The following is an 18,902-nucleotide window of genomic DNA, read 5'->3' as shown; positions in this document are numbered from 1 at the left end:
GGGGCGACCAGTCCTGGGCATGTTGGCAGTTGTTTTGAAAGCCCTCCACTTGTAGACTATCTTCCGGACAGTGGAATGGCTGATTTCAAAATCTTTTGAGATCTTTTTAAATCCCTTCCCAGACTCATAGGCTGCTACAGTCTTTTTTCTGAAGTCCTCTGACAGCTCTTTTGCTCTCACCATGGTGCTCACTCTCACTTCAACAGTCAGGAGCACACCAAACTAAATGTCTGAGGTTTAAATAGGGCAAGCCTCATTCAACATGCAGAGTAACGATCTACTAATTATGTGCACCTGGTGTGATATACCTGTGTGAGATCTGAGCCAATTTAAGAGGGAATACATGTGAGGGTGTCCTATCTTTTTCCTCAGTTAGAATAGGCATTTTTGTAGAATGACATTTACAGAAGATCTTGAAAAGACTTTTCTTCAGTTTTCTTTGTTTAGTTGGATTACTTTAATCTCTCTGTATTGTTGAAACGGAGATGAAATAACCATTTATTAAAAATGTTACAAAAAACCACATGCTTTCAAAGGGTGTCCTAATTTTTTCACATGACTGTATGTGATGAAAGTCTTTTTTAGAATTTACGTAGGGTGGTCCTTTTTTTTTTTCTAGAGTAATCCAAACTTTGAGAGATTTTCTAAACATTTCCAAACCATTCTCATTATACTCTATGGAGGATAAAACTAGATACTACCTAGTACTGTAAGAAACTTCTGCGGGTGCTTATATCAAGGGAGGGCAAAAGGACCAGGGTAGAAAATGAACGTGCTAGATCTGTCAGGAGATAGCTGGGATCTCCACATACACTTTGTTGGCTGCTCCTTTTGAAAACCGGTGGGTTTGGCTGACACTAGTCTAACGTTTACAGAGGCTTTGTTTTCTTCTGCTGTATTTGTATTACTACTAGTACTTTTCATACATACTGTGGTGAGTATAATGCCTGTTAAATAGGATGAATCATCTCTTGGAAGTTACATGAGCTTGTTCTTTTACATAAGTTATTTTGTCTAGATGTGAGGATAATTTGTTTGTATATTGTGTCTGTAGAAAAGACTCTATTAAAAAATTGCTTTGTGAGACTATACGCGCTACTGTGGCAGAGGTTTTGACACAAAGCTCTGTCCCGAATTCCGGCAAAAAGACCAAACACCAGCCAGCAAAAGGGCAGTCAAAAGTGCAGAACAGATTCATTCTACCTGATCTCTGTGGAGGCTCCACTCTTGGTTTTGGCTCACAATCACTGATGGAAATCGCTGACCAAATCACTGAAGTGTGAATGAGGCATTACTCACTTTACTGATTCCCACCACTCCCATGCTGCCGATTTTCAGTCCAGGATCCTCCCAGGCCAGTCTCTGTATTCTGACCTTCAGTGATGCAGTTTTGCCATTTGACCGCTGCAGCCATTCACCAGTGATGTGGTGACCTCAGTGGGGTGCATGCAGTGCTCACTTGTCTGTATTAAGTGTCTTACATGGAGGCCTGTATATGGAGGCAGATGAGGGAACTGGAAAACTGTGCCATGGAAGCAACAGGGAAACAGTAAGGTGAGAATTATTTAGTTGTGTATTTTATACCATTCCAAGCTTTTGGTAAAAATTTAAAATCAAAGGCTTAACAAACCCCTTTAAGCAAGAAAGTTTAGTTTATTTAGGTCACAGCAATCATACACAGTTCTACTACTTTACATCAGTATAGCTATTTGTCATAGTAGTATAGGGTCTTGAAGCAAGCTTCGGTGGGAATAAGTGTGTGCACATGTTCTTTCTGTGAAAACAGGTGCCAGTCAAGCTGCTCTACCAGTAGGTGGCATTCTGGGCTTGATGTATACTCTATCGTCGTGTCATACTACTTTTTTTTTTTCTTTTGAAAGCTTGTTTGCCAGTTGTTACTTGTAACGTGCAGAAGCTCCTGGGGTGGCACTAGTAAACCTAGAATAGAAGTTTTGGAATTTAACTCCATTAAATGCCAGATTTTGGCTCTTTGTCCTGTATGGATCTGTGTGAAGCTTTCTAATGTCCCCTTTCTTTTTATTTCCTACAGTTCTCAGGAAGATGACCGGCCCATGTCTCCTTTCTATATGAGGTAGGATTGCTGTTCTTTCTATAGTCCTGTATTTTATCAATGTAGTATATTTCCATGCCCGTTTCTCTGTATTTGTATAGTCCAGTCGCACCACTCGGTATCAATCTAATGTCCCTTTCACACATACACACACTAGGGCTAGTTTAATTGGAAACAATGTTATGCCATGTATTTGAAGTGTAGGAAGAAACTGGACTACCTGGAGGAAGTGCAAATGTAAGGGAATCAGACAAATTCTGTTTAGATATTGCATTGCTTGTATTCAAACTCTGAATCAGGTTATTGTCTTAAGTTCCTATAAGGCTGGGTTCACACTTGAGCGTTTTACAGCGCGTTCAAACGCGCTGTAAAACGCTCAACACATGAAAACCAATGCTTCCCTATGGCCCTGGTTCTCACTTGAGCGTTTTACAGCGCGTTTGAACGCGCTGAAAAACGCCCTACGCTCAAACAAGTTCTTGAGCTTCTTTGGGGCGTTTTACAGCGCGTTTGTGGCCATAGGACATTGCAGTCAATCACACAAACGCGCGTCAAACGCGCGTTTACTATTGCAAAAAACGCGTGTCAAAAACGCGCGTTAAACGCGCATATCAAAGACGCTCAGGTCTGAACCCAGCCTTAGGCTGGGTTCACATATAGTGGCAGTCTCGCCATAGACCCTACAAGGAATTTTCCCAGTGGGCCAATGCCCAGGGAGCTGCCTGAGCCCTCCTCATGTCTTCTGGCCAGATTCATAACAATCTGATGCTCTCAGCATTAATTCATTTAGGAGCATTGGGTACTTATGCACCTGACCAGCGGCACTGTGTTATTTGGTTCTGCTGAGGCAGTATTTTGTGCTGTACCACGGTATTGTAGGCCCTGCCTACTTGTGTTGGCCTGCCTTCTCTCAATTTGGATCTGCTTACAACATGGGGCCACTTTTAGGTTTTTTCCAGGGCCGCATTATGTTCCCAGTCCGCCTTTCTTCACTTATATCATTTATATTCGGCCAGTTATTTAATCCCTTAGCCTGACACAACTGTTGACACTTTGGGCACTTTGTGTACCGGTCTAGGGTCCTTAACCAAACAGAAAAATGCTGCATACTGTGTATTTCAGTCCAGCACAAGGAAACATCCAGCATGCATCATGTACCAGAAACAATACCATGAGTTCATTCAGACACCAGTTTCCCAGTTACTCTAGATAGAAACTACACCGGATCACTGGATTTATGTGTATTTAGTACCACCTATATCCTTGAAAGCCTTCCTAGTCATTCAGCAGAGAGCAGTCACATGCCACATATTACTGCAAGCTAACCTCCTAAGGCACCTTTCACATCTGTGTCAGAAGCTCTGTTGGGGGCCCCCGTCACAGAATTCATCAAAAATAGTGGAGAGAAAAGTTCTCCTGAATGGAAACCTAGCAGATCCCACTATAGTCAATGGGTTCTGCTAGGCTCCGTCCGTTATTTTCGTTCTTCTCTGAAGGACAGAAATAATAGTGGTGATGTGAAAGCAGCCTAAGATGTAGGATATCTGCACCGTTATTTCATAGGTACCATTTGCTAGCTCGTTGTCATTTATGTGCTAACTTAGACGTAGTGACGGTTCTCTTCAGTATACCTGTGTTTTTAGCAGTTCTGTGGTCCTTGTAATGGTTAGTGGTTTTACAGGCCAACACAAATTAGTGTAGTTACGGTATGTGAATAGCTGATTAGCATTATGTGGCTGCGACCCTTCAGCTATGCAGCTGCTTGAGTATGAGACCCAAGATACGTGCCAAACAAATGGTCTGATGTCATAAAATGCCTTCCTTTATAACTGTATATAAGTGTGCTGTCACAAGTTCTTTATGTAAGTGCATTCTCAGATGAAGTTGTCATAGGTACAAGGAAACAAGGTATTTGTAGGCTGTAGTCTCTATGGTAGATGACATTCCGAGAGGATGACGTTCAGGGAACCTTACCTAACTTTTAGGGCTCATTCACACGACCGTGGTTTGGTTCCGCATTTTTTGCGGCTCGGGTGCGGACCCATTCACTTCAGTGGGGCCGCAAAAGATGCGGACAGCATTCCGTTTGCTGTCCGCATCCGTTGCTCCGTTCCGTGGCCCCGCAAAAATTATAGATCATGTCCCATTGTCTGTTTTGCAGACAAGAATAGGCATTTCTATAGAGGGCCGTCCATTCCGTTCCGCAAATTGCAGAAGGCACACGGGCGGCATCCGTGTTTTGCGGATCCGCAATTTGCAGACCACAAAACACAGCACGTTCATGTGAACAAGCCCTTATCATGTTAGCAGTGATAGGTGTGTCTGCCTGTCCTGTAAGTGACATTGTCACATTGTGTTCTATTGACAGCCAGTACAGTCATAAAATCATTAGCATTAGTGATTCTTGCTCTATATATAGACTGCAGTTACTGTGATTTCCAGCACGTAACATGAGCCCTTCATCTGCTGCACTTAAAGGGGTTGTCCTAGTCATATATTTTTGTGAAGGCAGGGAACCTTAACATCCCGAACCCCCTGTGTTCTAGCGCCACCGCTCCTATTCTCCCCCTTCATGTTTTGGCTGCAGCAGTTACATGCCCTTGTGCCGTATACCACTGATGCGGTATAAGACTGCTAAGGCCAGGCATGTCACTGCTGCAGAATTAATCTAGGGCGACACTGGTCACAGCTTGCTGAGTTGCGGTGATCCCTTAGAAATGAATGGGATCTCTGCGGCAGTCACAAGAAATCCAACACGACTGGATTTCTTGCTATTGCCGCGGTGATCCCATTCATTTCTAAGGGATCACCGCAACTTGGCGATCCTGGTCACGTGACAGCAAAAACAGTGTGTGCAGCGGATGTTTTTTTGTTTTTTTTTAAATGTCTGTCACACAGCCGGTTTCAGAACAATGACAGTCTATGGTGTATGTCCTGTTTTGTCAGTTTTCACGGCCTGACAGCACCTATACACGTCAAGGGGCTTTTATTAATTACCCTTTTTCAGTAAGGCATCAGTGAAAAAACAGCTGTGAAAAACCCCCAGTTTAACTGGATGTCGTGTGAATGTCGCCTGAGGAGCGAAAATCCGATTCCATATTCTGCTTGCATTTTTCTACATTTGGGAAACCAAGAAACGGAAACATGCACACAAGAGCTGACTGCTGAGAGCAGTGATTGGAGTTTAGTCGGGTAAAACAGTGACTAATTGCTTTGAGCGAAGCTGATCAGAACTGTGAGAGAATCTGTAACAAGGCTCCCGACCTGCAATATGGTAGTTTTATGAGGCAGGAGGTGCCACAGCGCCTCATTGGGATTCCTCCTCTGCAATGTCCATTGCTGCCGGTCAGGTTTTTAAAGCACGGCTTGTTCCCATCCTTATCACAGCTATTTCAGGCTTAATGGCTGCCTCCGAAGATCTGGCTCTCATTTATCATTGTTGTTTGGCCATGCCACGTTTATTTGGTTTTTATAAAGCCTTATTTTAAAGATCAGTAGTAAAAGATTAAAGGTCCGTAGTTTGAAACCATGAATATGCTATGGTACCAGGTAAACACATTCATAAGACGATAGGATCCTTTAATATGGTAGTTAAACTATGATGCTTTAAAGAGGACCTGTCACTTCTTCTGACATGTCTGTATTAGTAACTACTTGCATTCCCCATGGAACATTATTCTTAGGACTCTGTGTTGTGCCATTGCTTTATTATTCCTGCTAGAAGTTATGAATGAATTGCTAGATGTTTGCAGTGAAGGTCCAGATAGGTGTCTGGCACTGGCAGCACTGATTGGGGAGTGTCAGATTGTGCAGGCACACCCCACACTGGTAACACCAACTGGATCTTCTCTGCCAACCACTAGTAATTCATTCTTGGCTTCTATCAAGACTAATAAAAAAATGTGACTACATTGTCATATGCAGGCTCGGACTGGCCCACAGGGGTACAGGGTAATCCCCCGGTGGGCCCCTGAGCAAGGTGGACCCCTAGTCTCCCACCCCCTGCACAAGTGGCACATAACACATTAGATTTACTGCACTACATACATATATTCAATGTACAGCACCTCAACCAGCCTATGTTCATATAAAAAACTTGTTAGATTATTTATTATATTTGAATGTATCCGTATGGTGGGCCCATTTACTGGTGGGCCCTAGGTACTCCAGTCTGACACTGGTCATATGAGTAGATGCTTCAGAATAGGGATCAGTGATTTGATTCGAACAAATCAGTTTGTCTAATCGGCAAGAGTTCTTCACCTATGAAGGACTCTCCCTGCAAGAATTGCCCCCTTGCCGCTTGACTGACAGGTCTGGACATCTCGCCTGGCCCAGGCAAACTTGCCGCTGCTCCCATGGCTTAGAGACTTTACTTCCACCACTGAAGCAGTAACTGCACAAGCGCTACTACACTTCCAGAAGGCGGAAGCAAAGCCTCAGCACTTGAATCGCTACTTGAAGCAGTGGCCCAGGCGTGAGATTGGCAGGGCCAGGCGAGAATCTGTTCACTCATCCCTACTGCAGAATTGTTATTACGTGTGGAATGCAAGTACTCTAATTACTAAAACAGACATGTCAGGAGAGGTTACAGGTCCTTTCTTAAGTAATCAAACTGGGAATTGCATTATTTTCATTAGTCAAGTAAAAATGATTGTATTCTTTGTTTAAAGGGGTTGTCCCCCTTTTATTAAATGATGGCCTATCCTCAGGATAGACCATCCCCAGCTGATCAGCAGGGTTCTGACACACTGCACCAGCTGTTTGGCAGTGGCTCCATTCAAACGGGGACCCCAGTTGTCTGACTCCCGCCGATCAGACATTTATCCCTTATCCACAGAATTTTTTTTATACAGCATATGGATGAAACACCGCAGCGGAAAATCCACAGTATATACACCGCTCGTAGCCATTACCTTAAGTTTGGAAATTCTTCAGAAAAGTCAGATAAGTTCCAGAATTCATTGGAGCTAGTGAGTTCTATAGTTTTCTGTTAGATCACATATAGTGCGGTGTGAATAGTGAATTATTAATCATGACTGGAGTTCTGGGATTGTATCAACGACCCTCATTAGGTGTAATGACCTAAATGAATAACGGCTTAGACAATGTTTAACTTGTTGAAGGTTATTGTAACAGCAGCTTACTGAAATTCATAACTTTTACTTTTAAACGGGTTCTGCACTTTGTTTAAACTGATGATCTATCCTCTGGATAGATCATCCGCTTCTGATCGGTGGGGGTCCGACACCCGGGACCCCCACCGATCAGCTGTTTGAATGGAGCTTAGCACTGCCCAGGCCAGTGATACTAGTCGTGACGTCACTGGGCCACTTTTTCTGCAGCTCCTTCTTGATTGACAGGCCAGGCTAGAAGACTATGCAGGAGCCTGGCTCTGTCGGTCAAGGAGGAGAGGAGGAGCTGTTGGAGGAAAGCAGAGGATGAAGGGTGCACTATGTTATAGAACCGGAGGAGCTGAGCAGATTGATATATATTTTGGTGGTAAAAGATTCAGTAAAATGTGTAATTTATACAATTATATCTTTGCATTTTCCACCTCCTGTGAACAAGTATTGGTTCAGGGAGGAGATGTTATCAGTGACTGTCTATGTACACTTATGCACACAATGCCATCAATCGCTGATAACAACTCCCCACTGTACCGATAGCTGTTCACAGGAGGTGGAAAAAGCAAAGGTATAAACGTATAAAATACAGGTTTTACCGAAACAATTTCGCACAAACCTATATCTCAATCCGCTTAGCTCCTCTTGCCCTATAACACGATGCTGTCAAATTGCACAGCATTTTGTGGCGACAGGTCCTCTTTAACTGCTTATTTGCATATGTATTAATAGTACTTTTTCTCTAGAAAGAAACTGCTAACAATTGCTAAGTAAAAGGTACCATTAGATTCAACGGAGCTAGACCTACAAGGCATTGTGCTTAGTTTAACAATGAATTTCCTGTTGGACTTTGGCCTCGGCATGTCCGCAATGAGAGAGAAAAGCTGGCCATCCACATACATTAAAGGGGTTGTGCAGCGATTTATATTGATAAGTTATACTCAGGATAGGTCATCAATATCAGATTGGCAGGGGTCCAACACCCAGAACCCCTGCCGAACAGCTGTTTGACGAGGAGTTCTCTATGCGAGCGCTGTTAACTCTTCATTACACTACACATCATCTCCTGTGTAACGTTCTTATAGTGTAATTACAAGTACTCGCTCCTTTCAAGTGAACGGAGTGAGCACTCGTCATTGCACTGGACTTTCAAGACGAAGTGCAGTGTAATGAACACGAAGCAGCGCTCTCACGGAGCTCCGCCTCCTCTTCAAACAGCTGATCGATGGGGGTGCCAGGTGTTGGACCCCCACCAATTATATATTGATGACCTATCCTGAGGATAGGTCATCAATATAAATAGCCGCACAAACATCAGCAATTTAACCCAAATCTACCATACCTTGTTTTCACAGTTTATTTGTCACGGCCTATTGTGTGTTTTGTGACACTTTCCTTCACTTGGTTGCCCATGGCGACGTGTGGTGTTGTGTGCATGTGGTGGCAGTGTCTCAGCCCTATGGCTGATCCCCAGGACATGGTTGCCACGCATGCCGTTGCCCGCGGCAACAGGTGAAGTGTGTGTTTATGTGTGTACTTCCCCTTTAAGTGGCCGTCTTCCCTTGCCTTGTGTTGGAAGGGTTAATTCCCTTCTGTGTGTGTGATCACCTAGTGTGTCTAAGTGTGGGTGTGGCTACTTTGGGTTATAAAGCCTCTGCTGTTTTCAGTTAGCTGAGGGGTTCTTCAGCCATGGTTGCTGGAGACATCCTCCTGTTATACCATCTGCCAGTGGGGGCCACCCTTGTGGTCATAAGTTCATGTATGGTGTTTAGTAGATGTTTGTTTGGTCTTTTGTTATTGCAGCATATGGTTTCCTGGGTTCCCGTGTGATGTCTGTTGTGTGCTGTGTCCTTTGTGTTGTTGTGGACAGCAGCACTTGTACTTGGGTTCCAGGTTGTGTGTCTGTGGCAGGTAAGTGTGGTACTAGTCTCACTTACCTGTCATTGCCATATGTCTGTTTATGTTCCCCTGTCTTTGTAGCTTGGCCAGTGAGACTCCTGTTCCTCCGCATCTAGCAGGAACAGGTTGTCTTACCCTGCTCCTAGTCTAGGGCCACCCTGAGGGCTAGAAGGGACTCCAAGGTTCCGGAGTATGAGCCCTCCCACCATCAGGGTCGGCTCATACGGCTAGGAGACAGGGTCAGAATTAGGGATTGATAGGAGGTGACCTGCTCCCTGATTCCTGTCCTGGCCTTGCACTGACCATCCATCTGCTGATACCGCACGGCTGAGGGTTTTCCCCATCCTCAGCCGTGACATTATTTTTTTAGCAAGATGAATATGCTGATACCAGAATCTGTCCTGTGAAGGATCGGGCATGTTTAAATCCATCATTCCTGATCCCTTTTCCCCTTACTCTTCTCACTCCCCCAGGAAATTGGCTGGCGGGTTCAGTCATATTTATGTAGTGTGTGGCCAACTTTAGAATCAGGTTCTGCCACAAGAAAACAGGTAAATCTCCCAGTGGGGCCCTGAGTAAGGGTGGGCCCCCCTCCCCTGAACAAGTACATTGTACTACATACAGATATGCAGCATAAAGAATCTTGCCCAGCCTATACATCCATATAAAAACTGAATAGATCCACCAGGTGGCTGAGTTGACATCTAGGGACCAAGGCAGGTCAGCCACAATTCTCTTTCCCCGGTGGTCCACCTTCTCAACGTCACTGATCATCTTTTAGCATGCCTTGCTCCTGCCTGCCGCTGTTTGAGCATGTGTTCAAGGCAAGAGCTAGTTAACAGGATCCAGACAGGGTCTACAGGACAGAACAGTCTGAGGCACAGGCTACAGCAGGCTACCTCTGAAAAAAATGTGTGCGCTACAGTTTTAGGCATTTGCAAATTAGGGTCAGTTAATATTTGCATGTTGTACAGTGGGCTCCCAGAATGTACTTTACTGGCCCTTTACACCCCAGTCCAACACTGGATAGGCTGGATTTTTAGATTTTTTTTTTTGTTTTTGTTTTTGAATATTTCCAAGGAACCTTTTTAGCAACATGCACCTTCAGAGAACTAGCCAATCACATTTTTTATTGATTATATGTTGCAGTAATATTTCATTTTAAATGCCCTATTTGTTGCACAGTAATACTTTTTGTGGGATTAACTCCTTTAAGCCATGCATGGCTAAAAAGGGTTATCCAGGTAAATATAATGATTACCTATCCCCAGGAAACAGCGGCCAAGTCTCGGCATCCCCCCAGTCAGCTTTTTCAGGGAGTGTCCTCGCTCACTGGAGCTCTGGGGAGTGCCGCCGGTCCCTGAAGCTTTCCAAGCACGGCGCTATACACATACTGTGTTTGGTATTGTAGCTCAGCCACATTCACGTCAATGAGGCTGAGCTTCAACTAGGCTATATGATCAATATATGGTGACTTCACATACCCCAGGATGAATCTGTGACACTCACGGAGCGCCGGCCTCTTCCAACAGCTGATCTGATATTGATGACCTGTCCAGAAGAATTTTTGCTAACCACTTTAATAGAAACATAGCAATTTTTCCATAGACTGCAGTAGAAAACTATAGTTGTCTGTGGTAAAAGTGATCTAAGGACTGCATGTTCGGTCCCTCTTGGGGACTGAAAAAAAAAAATAACATCATTGGTTCTGTGGCATCCCATAATGTGGAACTAACATTTAATTGTACACTGCTCAAAAAAATAAAGGGAACACAAAAATAACACATCCTAGATCTGAGTTAATTAAATATTCTTCTGAAATACTTTGTTCTTTACATAGTTGAATGTGCTGACAACAAAATCACACAAAAATTAAAAAATGGAAATCAAATTTTTCAACCCATGGAGGTCTGGATTTGGAGTCACACTCAAAATTAAAGTGGAAAAACACACTACAGGCTGATCCAACTTTGATGTAATGTCCTTAAAACAAGTCAAAATGAGGCTCAGTAGTGTGTGTGGCCTCCACGTGCCTGTATGACCTCCCTACAAAGCCTGTGCATGCTCCTGATGAGGTGGCGGACGGTCTCCTGAGGGATCTCCTCCCAGACCTGGACTAAAGCATCTGCCAACTGGACTAAAGCATCTGCCAACTCCTGGACAGTCTGTGGTGCAACGTGACGTTGGTGGATAGAGCGAGACATGATGTCCCAGATGTGCTCAATTGGATTCAGGTCTGGGGAACAGGCGGGCCAGTCCATAGCATCAATGCCTTCATCTTGCAGGAACTGCTGACACACTCCAGCCACATGAGGTCTAGCATTGTCTTGCATTAGGAGGAACCCAGGGTCAACCGCACCAGCATATGGTCTCAAAAGGGGTCTGAGGATCTCATCTCGGTACCTAATGGCAGTCAGGCTACCTCTGGCGAGCACATGGAGGGCTGTGCGGCCCTCCAAAGAAATGCCACCCCATACCATTACTGACCCAATGCCAAACCGGTCATGCTGGAGGATGTTGCAGGCAGCACAACGTTCTCCACGGCGTCTCCAGACTCTGTCACGTCTGTCACATGTGCTCAGTGTGAACCTGCTTTCATCTGTGAAGAGCACAGGGCACCAGTGGCGAATTTGCCAATCTTGGTGTTCTCTGGCAAATGCCAAACGTCCTGCACGGTGTTGTGCTGTAAGCACAACCCCCACCTGTGGACGTCGGGCCCTCATATCACCCTCATGGAGTCTGTTTCTGACCGTTTGAGCAGACACATGCACATTTGTGGCCTGCTGGAGGTCATTTTGCAGTGCTCCTCCTGTTCCTCCTTGCACAAAGGTGGAGGTAGCGGTCCTGCTGCTGGGTTGTTGCCCTCCTACGGCCTCCTCCACGTCTCCTGATGTACTGGCCTGTCTCCTGGTAGCGCCTCCATGCTCTGGACACTACGCTGACAGACACAGCAAACCTTCTTGCCACAGCTCGCATTGATGTGCCATCCTGGATAAGCTGCACTACTTGAGCCACTTGTGTGGGTTGTAGAATCCGTCTCATGCTACCACTAGAGTGAAAGCACCGCCAGCATTCAAAAGTGACCAAAACATCAGCCAGGAAGCATAGGAACTGAGAAGTGGTCTGTTGTTACCACCTGTAGAACCACTCATTTATTGGGGGTGTCTTGCTAATTGCCTATAATTTCCACCTGTTGTCTATCCCATTTGCACAACAGCATGTGAAATTGATTGTCACTCAGTGTTGCTTCCTAAGTGGACAGTTTGATTTCACAGAAGTGTGATTGACTTGGAGTTACATTGTGTTGTTTAAGTGTTCCCTTTATTTTTTTGAGCAGTGTATTTATCTTGAACGGTGAACACCATAATGGACAAAGAAATCAAACTGCCTGAATCACCTCTTTTTGGCTACAAACTAAATTTAAAAAGAGTGATCAAATAGTCATACATAGCCCAAAATGGTATCAACTGCTGCTTGGTCCTTGTCTTCAAAGCCCAGAAGGAACAGCAAGTTAAATGAATTAGATACAGGTTAAAGGGGTATTCCCATCTGAGACAATGGGGGCATATCGCTAGGATATGTCCCAATTGTCTTATAGGTGCCACCTCTAGGACCCGCACCTATATTGTGAACGGAGCCAGGAAGGTGGTGGCTGGAAGACCCTGTGTTTCCCCAGGTCCGGCCACCATCAAGCACTCTACCCATAGAAGTGAATGGGAGCACACCATTTCTATGGGGCTGACTGAAATAGCTGAGCCAGCGATCGGTTATTTTCGGCGGCCCCATAGAAATTAATGGAGGGCACACTTAGGTCTTCGTTCTCTGTGGGACCTCTGGGACCCACACCTATCAGACAATGGGTTCCCCCGTTGCCTGAGATGGGAATACCCCTTTAAGGTCCTTTTATACAGACCAATGTATCGGGCAATTATTGGGAGCGGAGATGTGACGCAATCACCTTCCTTGTATGGGGACCAGTGATCATTATAGTGGTCGCTTGTCCCCATAGAAAATCACTGTTCTGCTGCACAAACCGTTTTTGTGCTGTCAGAATGACATTTGCTTGTTCGTCGGGTGATGGCCAGCACCATTTTCACAGTCCAGTTATCGGGAATGAGCATTTCTATAAGCACTCACCCCCTCATAATTTGCCTGTTTGTGAGTCTGGGTGATAGGTCCTTTTTTTCTGAATCTTTTCCAAAAAAACTGTTTATCTGCTCAGCTCCTCCTGCCTGCAGCTCCGATATCATGTTCAATGTAACAGCTCTATAGACAGAAATACTCTAATCATACCGACTCTCAGAATAAAGGTAACGTGTCATTTTGCCCGCACAGTGAACGCTGTAAAAACGTATAACGTATGATGCCATAAAAAAGTACTTGTCCCACAAGAAAACAAGCACCCATACATCTATTTGAATGGAAAAATCAAGAAAGTTATGGCTTTTGGAAGGTTGGGAGTAAAAAAAATGAAAATGTAAAAGCAGAACATGGCAGCGGGGGTTAATAGACAAGTGAAGGGAGGTTTCTGTTTTAATGGACATTTCTGTATCATTGCCAAATGTTTTGTTAACATATATTACACAAGGATCCTTCAGCCTGTAGGGTTGATATGCCGTAGCATCCTAGAAGCATGTCCTATAGGAGTAGTACTTTTGCAGCTGTATTACCCTCATTGCCTTATTACATGTAGTGTAAATGATTAACTTGACACACTGTTAAAGTAGTGGCATTGTGCCATATAGCGGGTGTAATATGTGGGAGGTTCAACGTTTGGCAAGTCTTGCATGCTTCTTAGATACATATTTATACTTACGCCTGTTTGGTATCTGATCATTTAAGATTAACTTAATGATGGGGTGAAGTTTCATGGGATTTTCTTGTAGGACAGAGCTGTCTTCAGAGATTAGACACAGCTCTCCCTCGAGACTCTACTTGTTTAGGAACGCAACTAACCTATGTGTGTTGTTGTCTTTCTGTATATTTATTACCTTATGTAACAAGGTGTTTATATATATATATATATATATATATATATATATATATATATATTCATTGTTTTATGGGGTTTGTTCTCGAAACGAAATACTGTACGTTGATATATCTGCTTGGCATCTATCAGTTTCTAGCTGTTCTATACTTGTGTTGATGAGATATAGACAAAAGCCATTAGTATCCAGGGAAATTTCATTCTGCCATGCACATTGCCACATTCTTTTGAAATGACAAGCTCATTCAGTGCCCTGGAGTCAATCTCATTATGCTAACATGGGAATGACTTCAGTATAAAAGCAGTTTGCATGGTGCGTGTGTGTTGGGGATTAGATCTTGACAGAGGATCACATTTTAATCCACTTTTGGAGATGATGCATACCGCCTCGAATAGGGGATGCAAACTAGGCGTCTTCCTCTTCACCACCGTTTTGAGTGTCCAGCTTGACAGATCTGTGTCACTTAATGCAACTTTCTTCTCCTTGTCTTCTTTCTGCAGTAGTCACGTGGCCCAGGTCAGCACCGTCCCTGCTGGTAGAGAGTAAGTCCTTAAGCTCTTTGTTTGTGTGAGCATAACTATACACCACAATACATTTCTTCAGTCTCTCTCCAGTATTTTACTATATTATTTGATGTTATTGTTTTGGTTGCTATATTTTTATGCTGTCATCAACGCCCTTTTTAATTACGTGGTGTTCATTTCCCTTTCTGTGAAACCAGTGACGTTAGAGAAATCTCCATTTTCATAATCTCATCAATGGCTGCCCATCCACTTATTTCAAGTAGTGTGCTTAAATTGCTTAAAGGACCACTAAACTGTGAAAATCAAAAAAGGAGTAGTAACATGCAAAGTAAAGTTTGTCTATAGCTCTTTCTGCATGGACATCTGCAAGCTGCTACAGAAAGCAGTTTAGTGGACTCCTGCAGTCAGATTCCTCCTGCCACCTGGCACCCTCTTGGGCTGAAACTGGCTCTGTGGACAGTCAAAACTGGACATTTGAGAAAGGGGTGCGAGTTAATCCAAAGTTCATCAGCTTCTTACAGAACTTCCCCCTGTGTGTGCAGGTACATTACACACGGACACTACAGAAAGTGGTACCCAGCTTTCCCAGGCGCCTTAATGTCAAGTTTTTCCTATTTAGGCAGGAGGGATTTCTCACTGTCTGTCGTGGGCAAATTTGACATTCATGTGTGGAAAAGCTGGATTACAGGTCTTGCGCAGAGGAGAGGAGAGATTTGGTTTTTCACAGTATCTATTACAGCTCCTCATGGGTTTTTAACTCAACTTTCCAAGGACCTTGAAAGGTAAATCTGCCTTGCTATGGCACAGTTTGTGAGTGAGGAGAGGGATTATTTAGGGTCATTTATGAAACAGAAATACGCCTATATTAAGCATATTTCTGGCACAGATTGGAGCGCAAAGGTCCATTGTACCTCAATCTGTGACTTTTCCTCGCTTTTACACCAGGTCTAATAAAGTAGATCTGGCGGGAAAGAGGACGGGCCGGCTGGCTCCTCTCATTAACCATTTTCTTCTCCTGTTTTAGCGTAGAAAATGGTCTAAATGTAAGAAAGCTACAGTAATTTAGTAATTGGAACTGCTAAACACTAAGGAGCACACTTATTAAAAAAGGCATTTTAGACGCTGGTCTTAATAAAGCCTTGCGCTGGCGGTGGACTGCAGTTATGTAGAGGCTGGCATCAGCCTTTCAGCTTCTGTCTTACTTTTAGAAGTGGCAGTGGATCCGCCAAAGTTATGTAGAGGCTGATGCCAGCCTCTACATAACTGCAGTCCACCTTTTTTAATAAGTGTGCTCCTTAGTGTTTAGCAGTCCCAATTACAGATTCACATATTGTTACTCAGCTTTCCAACCCCTGGAAGACAAATCTGCCTATTTGGGGGAATTATTTAAGTAGATTTACGAGTTGGCAGTCCCTGTTACAGATACATATGTTACTCAGCTTTCCCAGGACCCTGGAAGGCAAATCTGACTAACTGTGACACTTTTATGTGTGGGGAAGGGGGGGAAGATGTGTTTTGGTACATTTTAATTTTTCACAGTGTCTATTATAACTCAATGAGGTTCTTAACCCAACTTTTCCAGGACCACGAAAGGCACATCTGTCCAGTTGTTTGGGAATGGGGAGAGGGATGTATTAGTATGGAGGGTTCTTCACTGGGATTATTACTTATCTCTCCATGCTCCTGCCTAGCAAATCCAGCTAGTTATTCTACAATACTGTAGATTTCCCAATTCAGAAAAAGCCTGATCTGACGTTCTGCAGTCTGGGCAAGCTGGGTAGCAATATCTGCGGGCCGGTGATGGGGGCATATTGGTTCTATAAAATACACACAGCCCTGTCCGGATACATTGATGTAATGGAGGCCACACTTGGTACATACATTCTGTACACACTAGATCCATAAATATAGTATTAAGACAACTATATATGTAGGTTGGACTCCAGCATACCTCCACATGCTTTCCAAAGTCACTGAAAGGCAAATCTGCCCAGGTATGCAGTGATTGTCGTGAGTATAAAAGCATAACTAGTCAGATTTGCTATTCAGCTGTCTAGTAAAGTTACGTGACTTTCCCTGTAGATTTGTGATAGAGGCCTCAATTGGCTGTGCAAACATGACTTGGTATTATTGATATTATGGCTGGTTCCTTGTGTGTACAACTGGTACTTTGGTTGGCACAGTTACCAAATATATTTTGTACACTCAGCAACTAGGAGATTCTTTCCAAGAAAATGGCCATGCACATTGTGTAGACAAAAAGTATGGAGCTTAAATCCAGCCCCTTCCTCCTTAATGTCCTGTCTTGCGTGCACTAGTCTCAAAGGGGGCAGTGGGATGGAGGAGAAGGCATGACTTCAGCCAAATACATTGCTTTTAATGGTCTGCAGTTGTGCCATTGGACAAAACCAGAGGGAAAATTTTTCTATTTACATTTTGTTGAGTGTTCTTTTTTGTTTAGTGGTCCATTAGTAGCCATAACAAGTAAGCTTCTATGATCTTTTTACTCTGCAAAACAATCTCTAAAAGGGAATATGTCATCAGAAGATGATCTATTGTTTAAATCAATTTTGTATAGTAAAAATCTTTACAAAATTTTATTTTTTATTTCCCCCCCCCCCCCAAGTCGATCTGGGTCATTTACCATGGCCTTTTATGGCCGTTTTTTGCTGAGCCTCAAAACCAAGCACAGTTGCTATTAGGCGGTGCTGTGCTTATTAAGCTGCGACGAGGCCACTCTGCTTACCAAAGCACCAGTGAGTATTGCGGCTTCCTCAAACAGTGCTGGTAGTCAGACCACCACCAATCTCATATTGATGAAAATTCCAAAGAACCCCTTTAATTCGTAAAAATATATAGGTGATACAGTCCCTTTAACAAGTTTACCCACAATTTGCAGAATATCAGCTTCTCTACATGAATTAGCTCTTTGGGGTGAGGTTTACTATTTTGGCAGTCCCATTAATCTCTGCATTTGGCAGCCTCTCAGCATCCACATAAGTGAGATTTCTGCTGAGCACTTTAGATAGTGCGCTGTTCCCTCCGTGAGAGGACTTGGATACAGCCATGGGACAATATATTTTTGTGCTACAGACCCCTTCATGTTTGCCCCTTATACAAAATCTTTGTGTTTTTTCACAGACTTTTGGAAAGAACAATCAGGACTGCTGTAGAGCAACATCTCTTTGACGTACTTGGCCCTGGTAGTCAAAGTTCAGAGGAATCAGAGTCTGGAACATCATCCCCTTCCCCAAGCTTGTCTGCAAGACAGAGGAGGAGACATCTGAAAGAGCAGGATGAGAGCCGGAAAAAGCCCAGAGACATGTAAGAAACCATATGTCTATTACTCCAAGCATTTTATTTACAGCACATTTCCTCTGGAATGGGCAGGTGTTACTTTGAACATCCCCTCTGGGCAATTTCCATATAATAGTTATGCTTTTCATCAGCTATGCTGTGTTTACATGAAACAATGATTTCACTAAGATTGTTGCCTAATATAAATGTTGAAGAAGATCAGCAGTTTGAACTATACTAGAAAAAGTTGTTCAGGCACAATAAAAAATTATGGATAGCAGTATTTCTAAATGTTGCTTATACAATTTTACAACCAAACATTCATTCCAAAATGGGGGCCTATTATCAGATACTCATGACAGTTTTTCAAACTACAGTAGCAGTCAAACATCACAAAAAATGTCAGTCTTCACAGTATTCATATATTAGCAGACACAGCTGAGGATCGAGCCTCTTTGTGGCTGGTCACCTTCGCGGCCTGCTGTTGGCTACTCCCCTATTGTCGGATGTTTGGATCTGAACGACGGGGATATGCAGCGGCAGCCGTGCAGGGATCCAGAGTGACGCGGGTTGCAAAAAGCAGGTAAGTACAATCCATACAAGGGGCCCGAGCATTGGGGGGGGATATTTTAGATATCGGATAACCCCTATTATTATCCAAGTCATGTCTCAAGGCCTGTATAAAAGATGGAACTTTACCTTTTAGGATAGCTACCAAGCACTGCCTTTAAAGGGGTATTCCCATCTCCGACAGTGGGGGCATACCTCCACCGAGAACGGAGCAGGGAAGGTGGGGGCCACCACCAAGCACTCTCCCCACAGAAGTGAATGGAAGCGCACCGTACTTACACGGCCATCGCTTCCATTCAGTGGGACTAGTACCTATCAGATAATGGGGCATATACTAGCAATAGGATCCCATTGTCTGAGATGGGAATAAGTTTGCTAAGAACTTATTGCGTACATTCTTCCCTGAATTCCAGAGGAGCCTTGT

General features: G+C 43.8%; 1 protein-coding gene across 6 annotated transcripts in view; it reads left to right on the top strand.

Moving 5' to 3' along the window:
• The window catches only part of FAM13A (family with sequence similarity 13 member A), a 272,278-nt gene that overhangs the window by 182,413 nt on the left and 70,963 nt on the right, over positions 1-18,902 (top strand). For 5 of the 6 annotated variants that reach the window (XM_040418153.1, XM_040418152.1, XM_040418149.1 and 2 more), the window contains 3 exons: positions 2,051-2,092; positions 14,588-14,629; positions 17,753-17,935. In XM_040418153.1, the coding sequence (XP_040274087.1) occupies positions 2,051-2,092; positions 14,588-14,629; positions 17,753-17,935 (267 nt within the window). The remainder of the gene's footprint in view (positions 1-2,050; positions 2,093-14,587; positions 14,630-17,752; positions 17,936-18,902) is intronic. The other variant, XM_040418150.1, reaches the window with a different exon arrangement.

Source organism: Bufo bufo, chromosome 2 (assembly GCF_905171765.1).
Source record: "Bufo bufo chromosome 2, aBufBuf1.1, whole genome shotgun sequence".
Taxonomy (NCBI): Eukaryota; Metazoa; Chordata; class Amphibia; order Anura; family Bufonidae; genus Bufo; species Bufo bufo.
The sequence above is the reverse complement of the archived record's forward strand: the minus strand, read 5'-3'. Positions and strand labels throughout refer to the sequence as shown.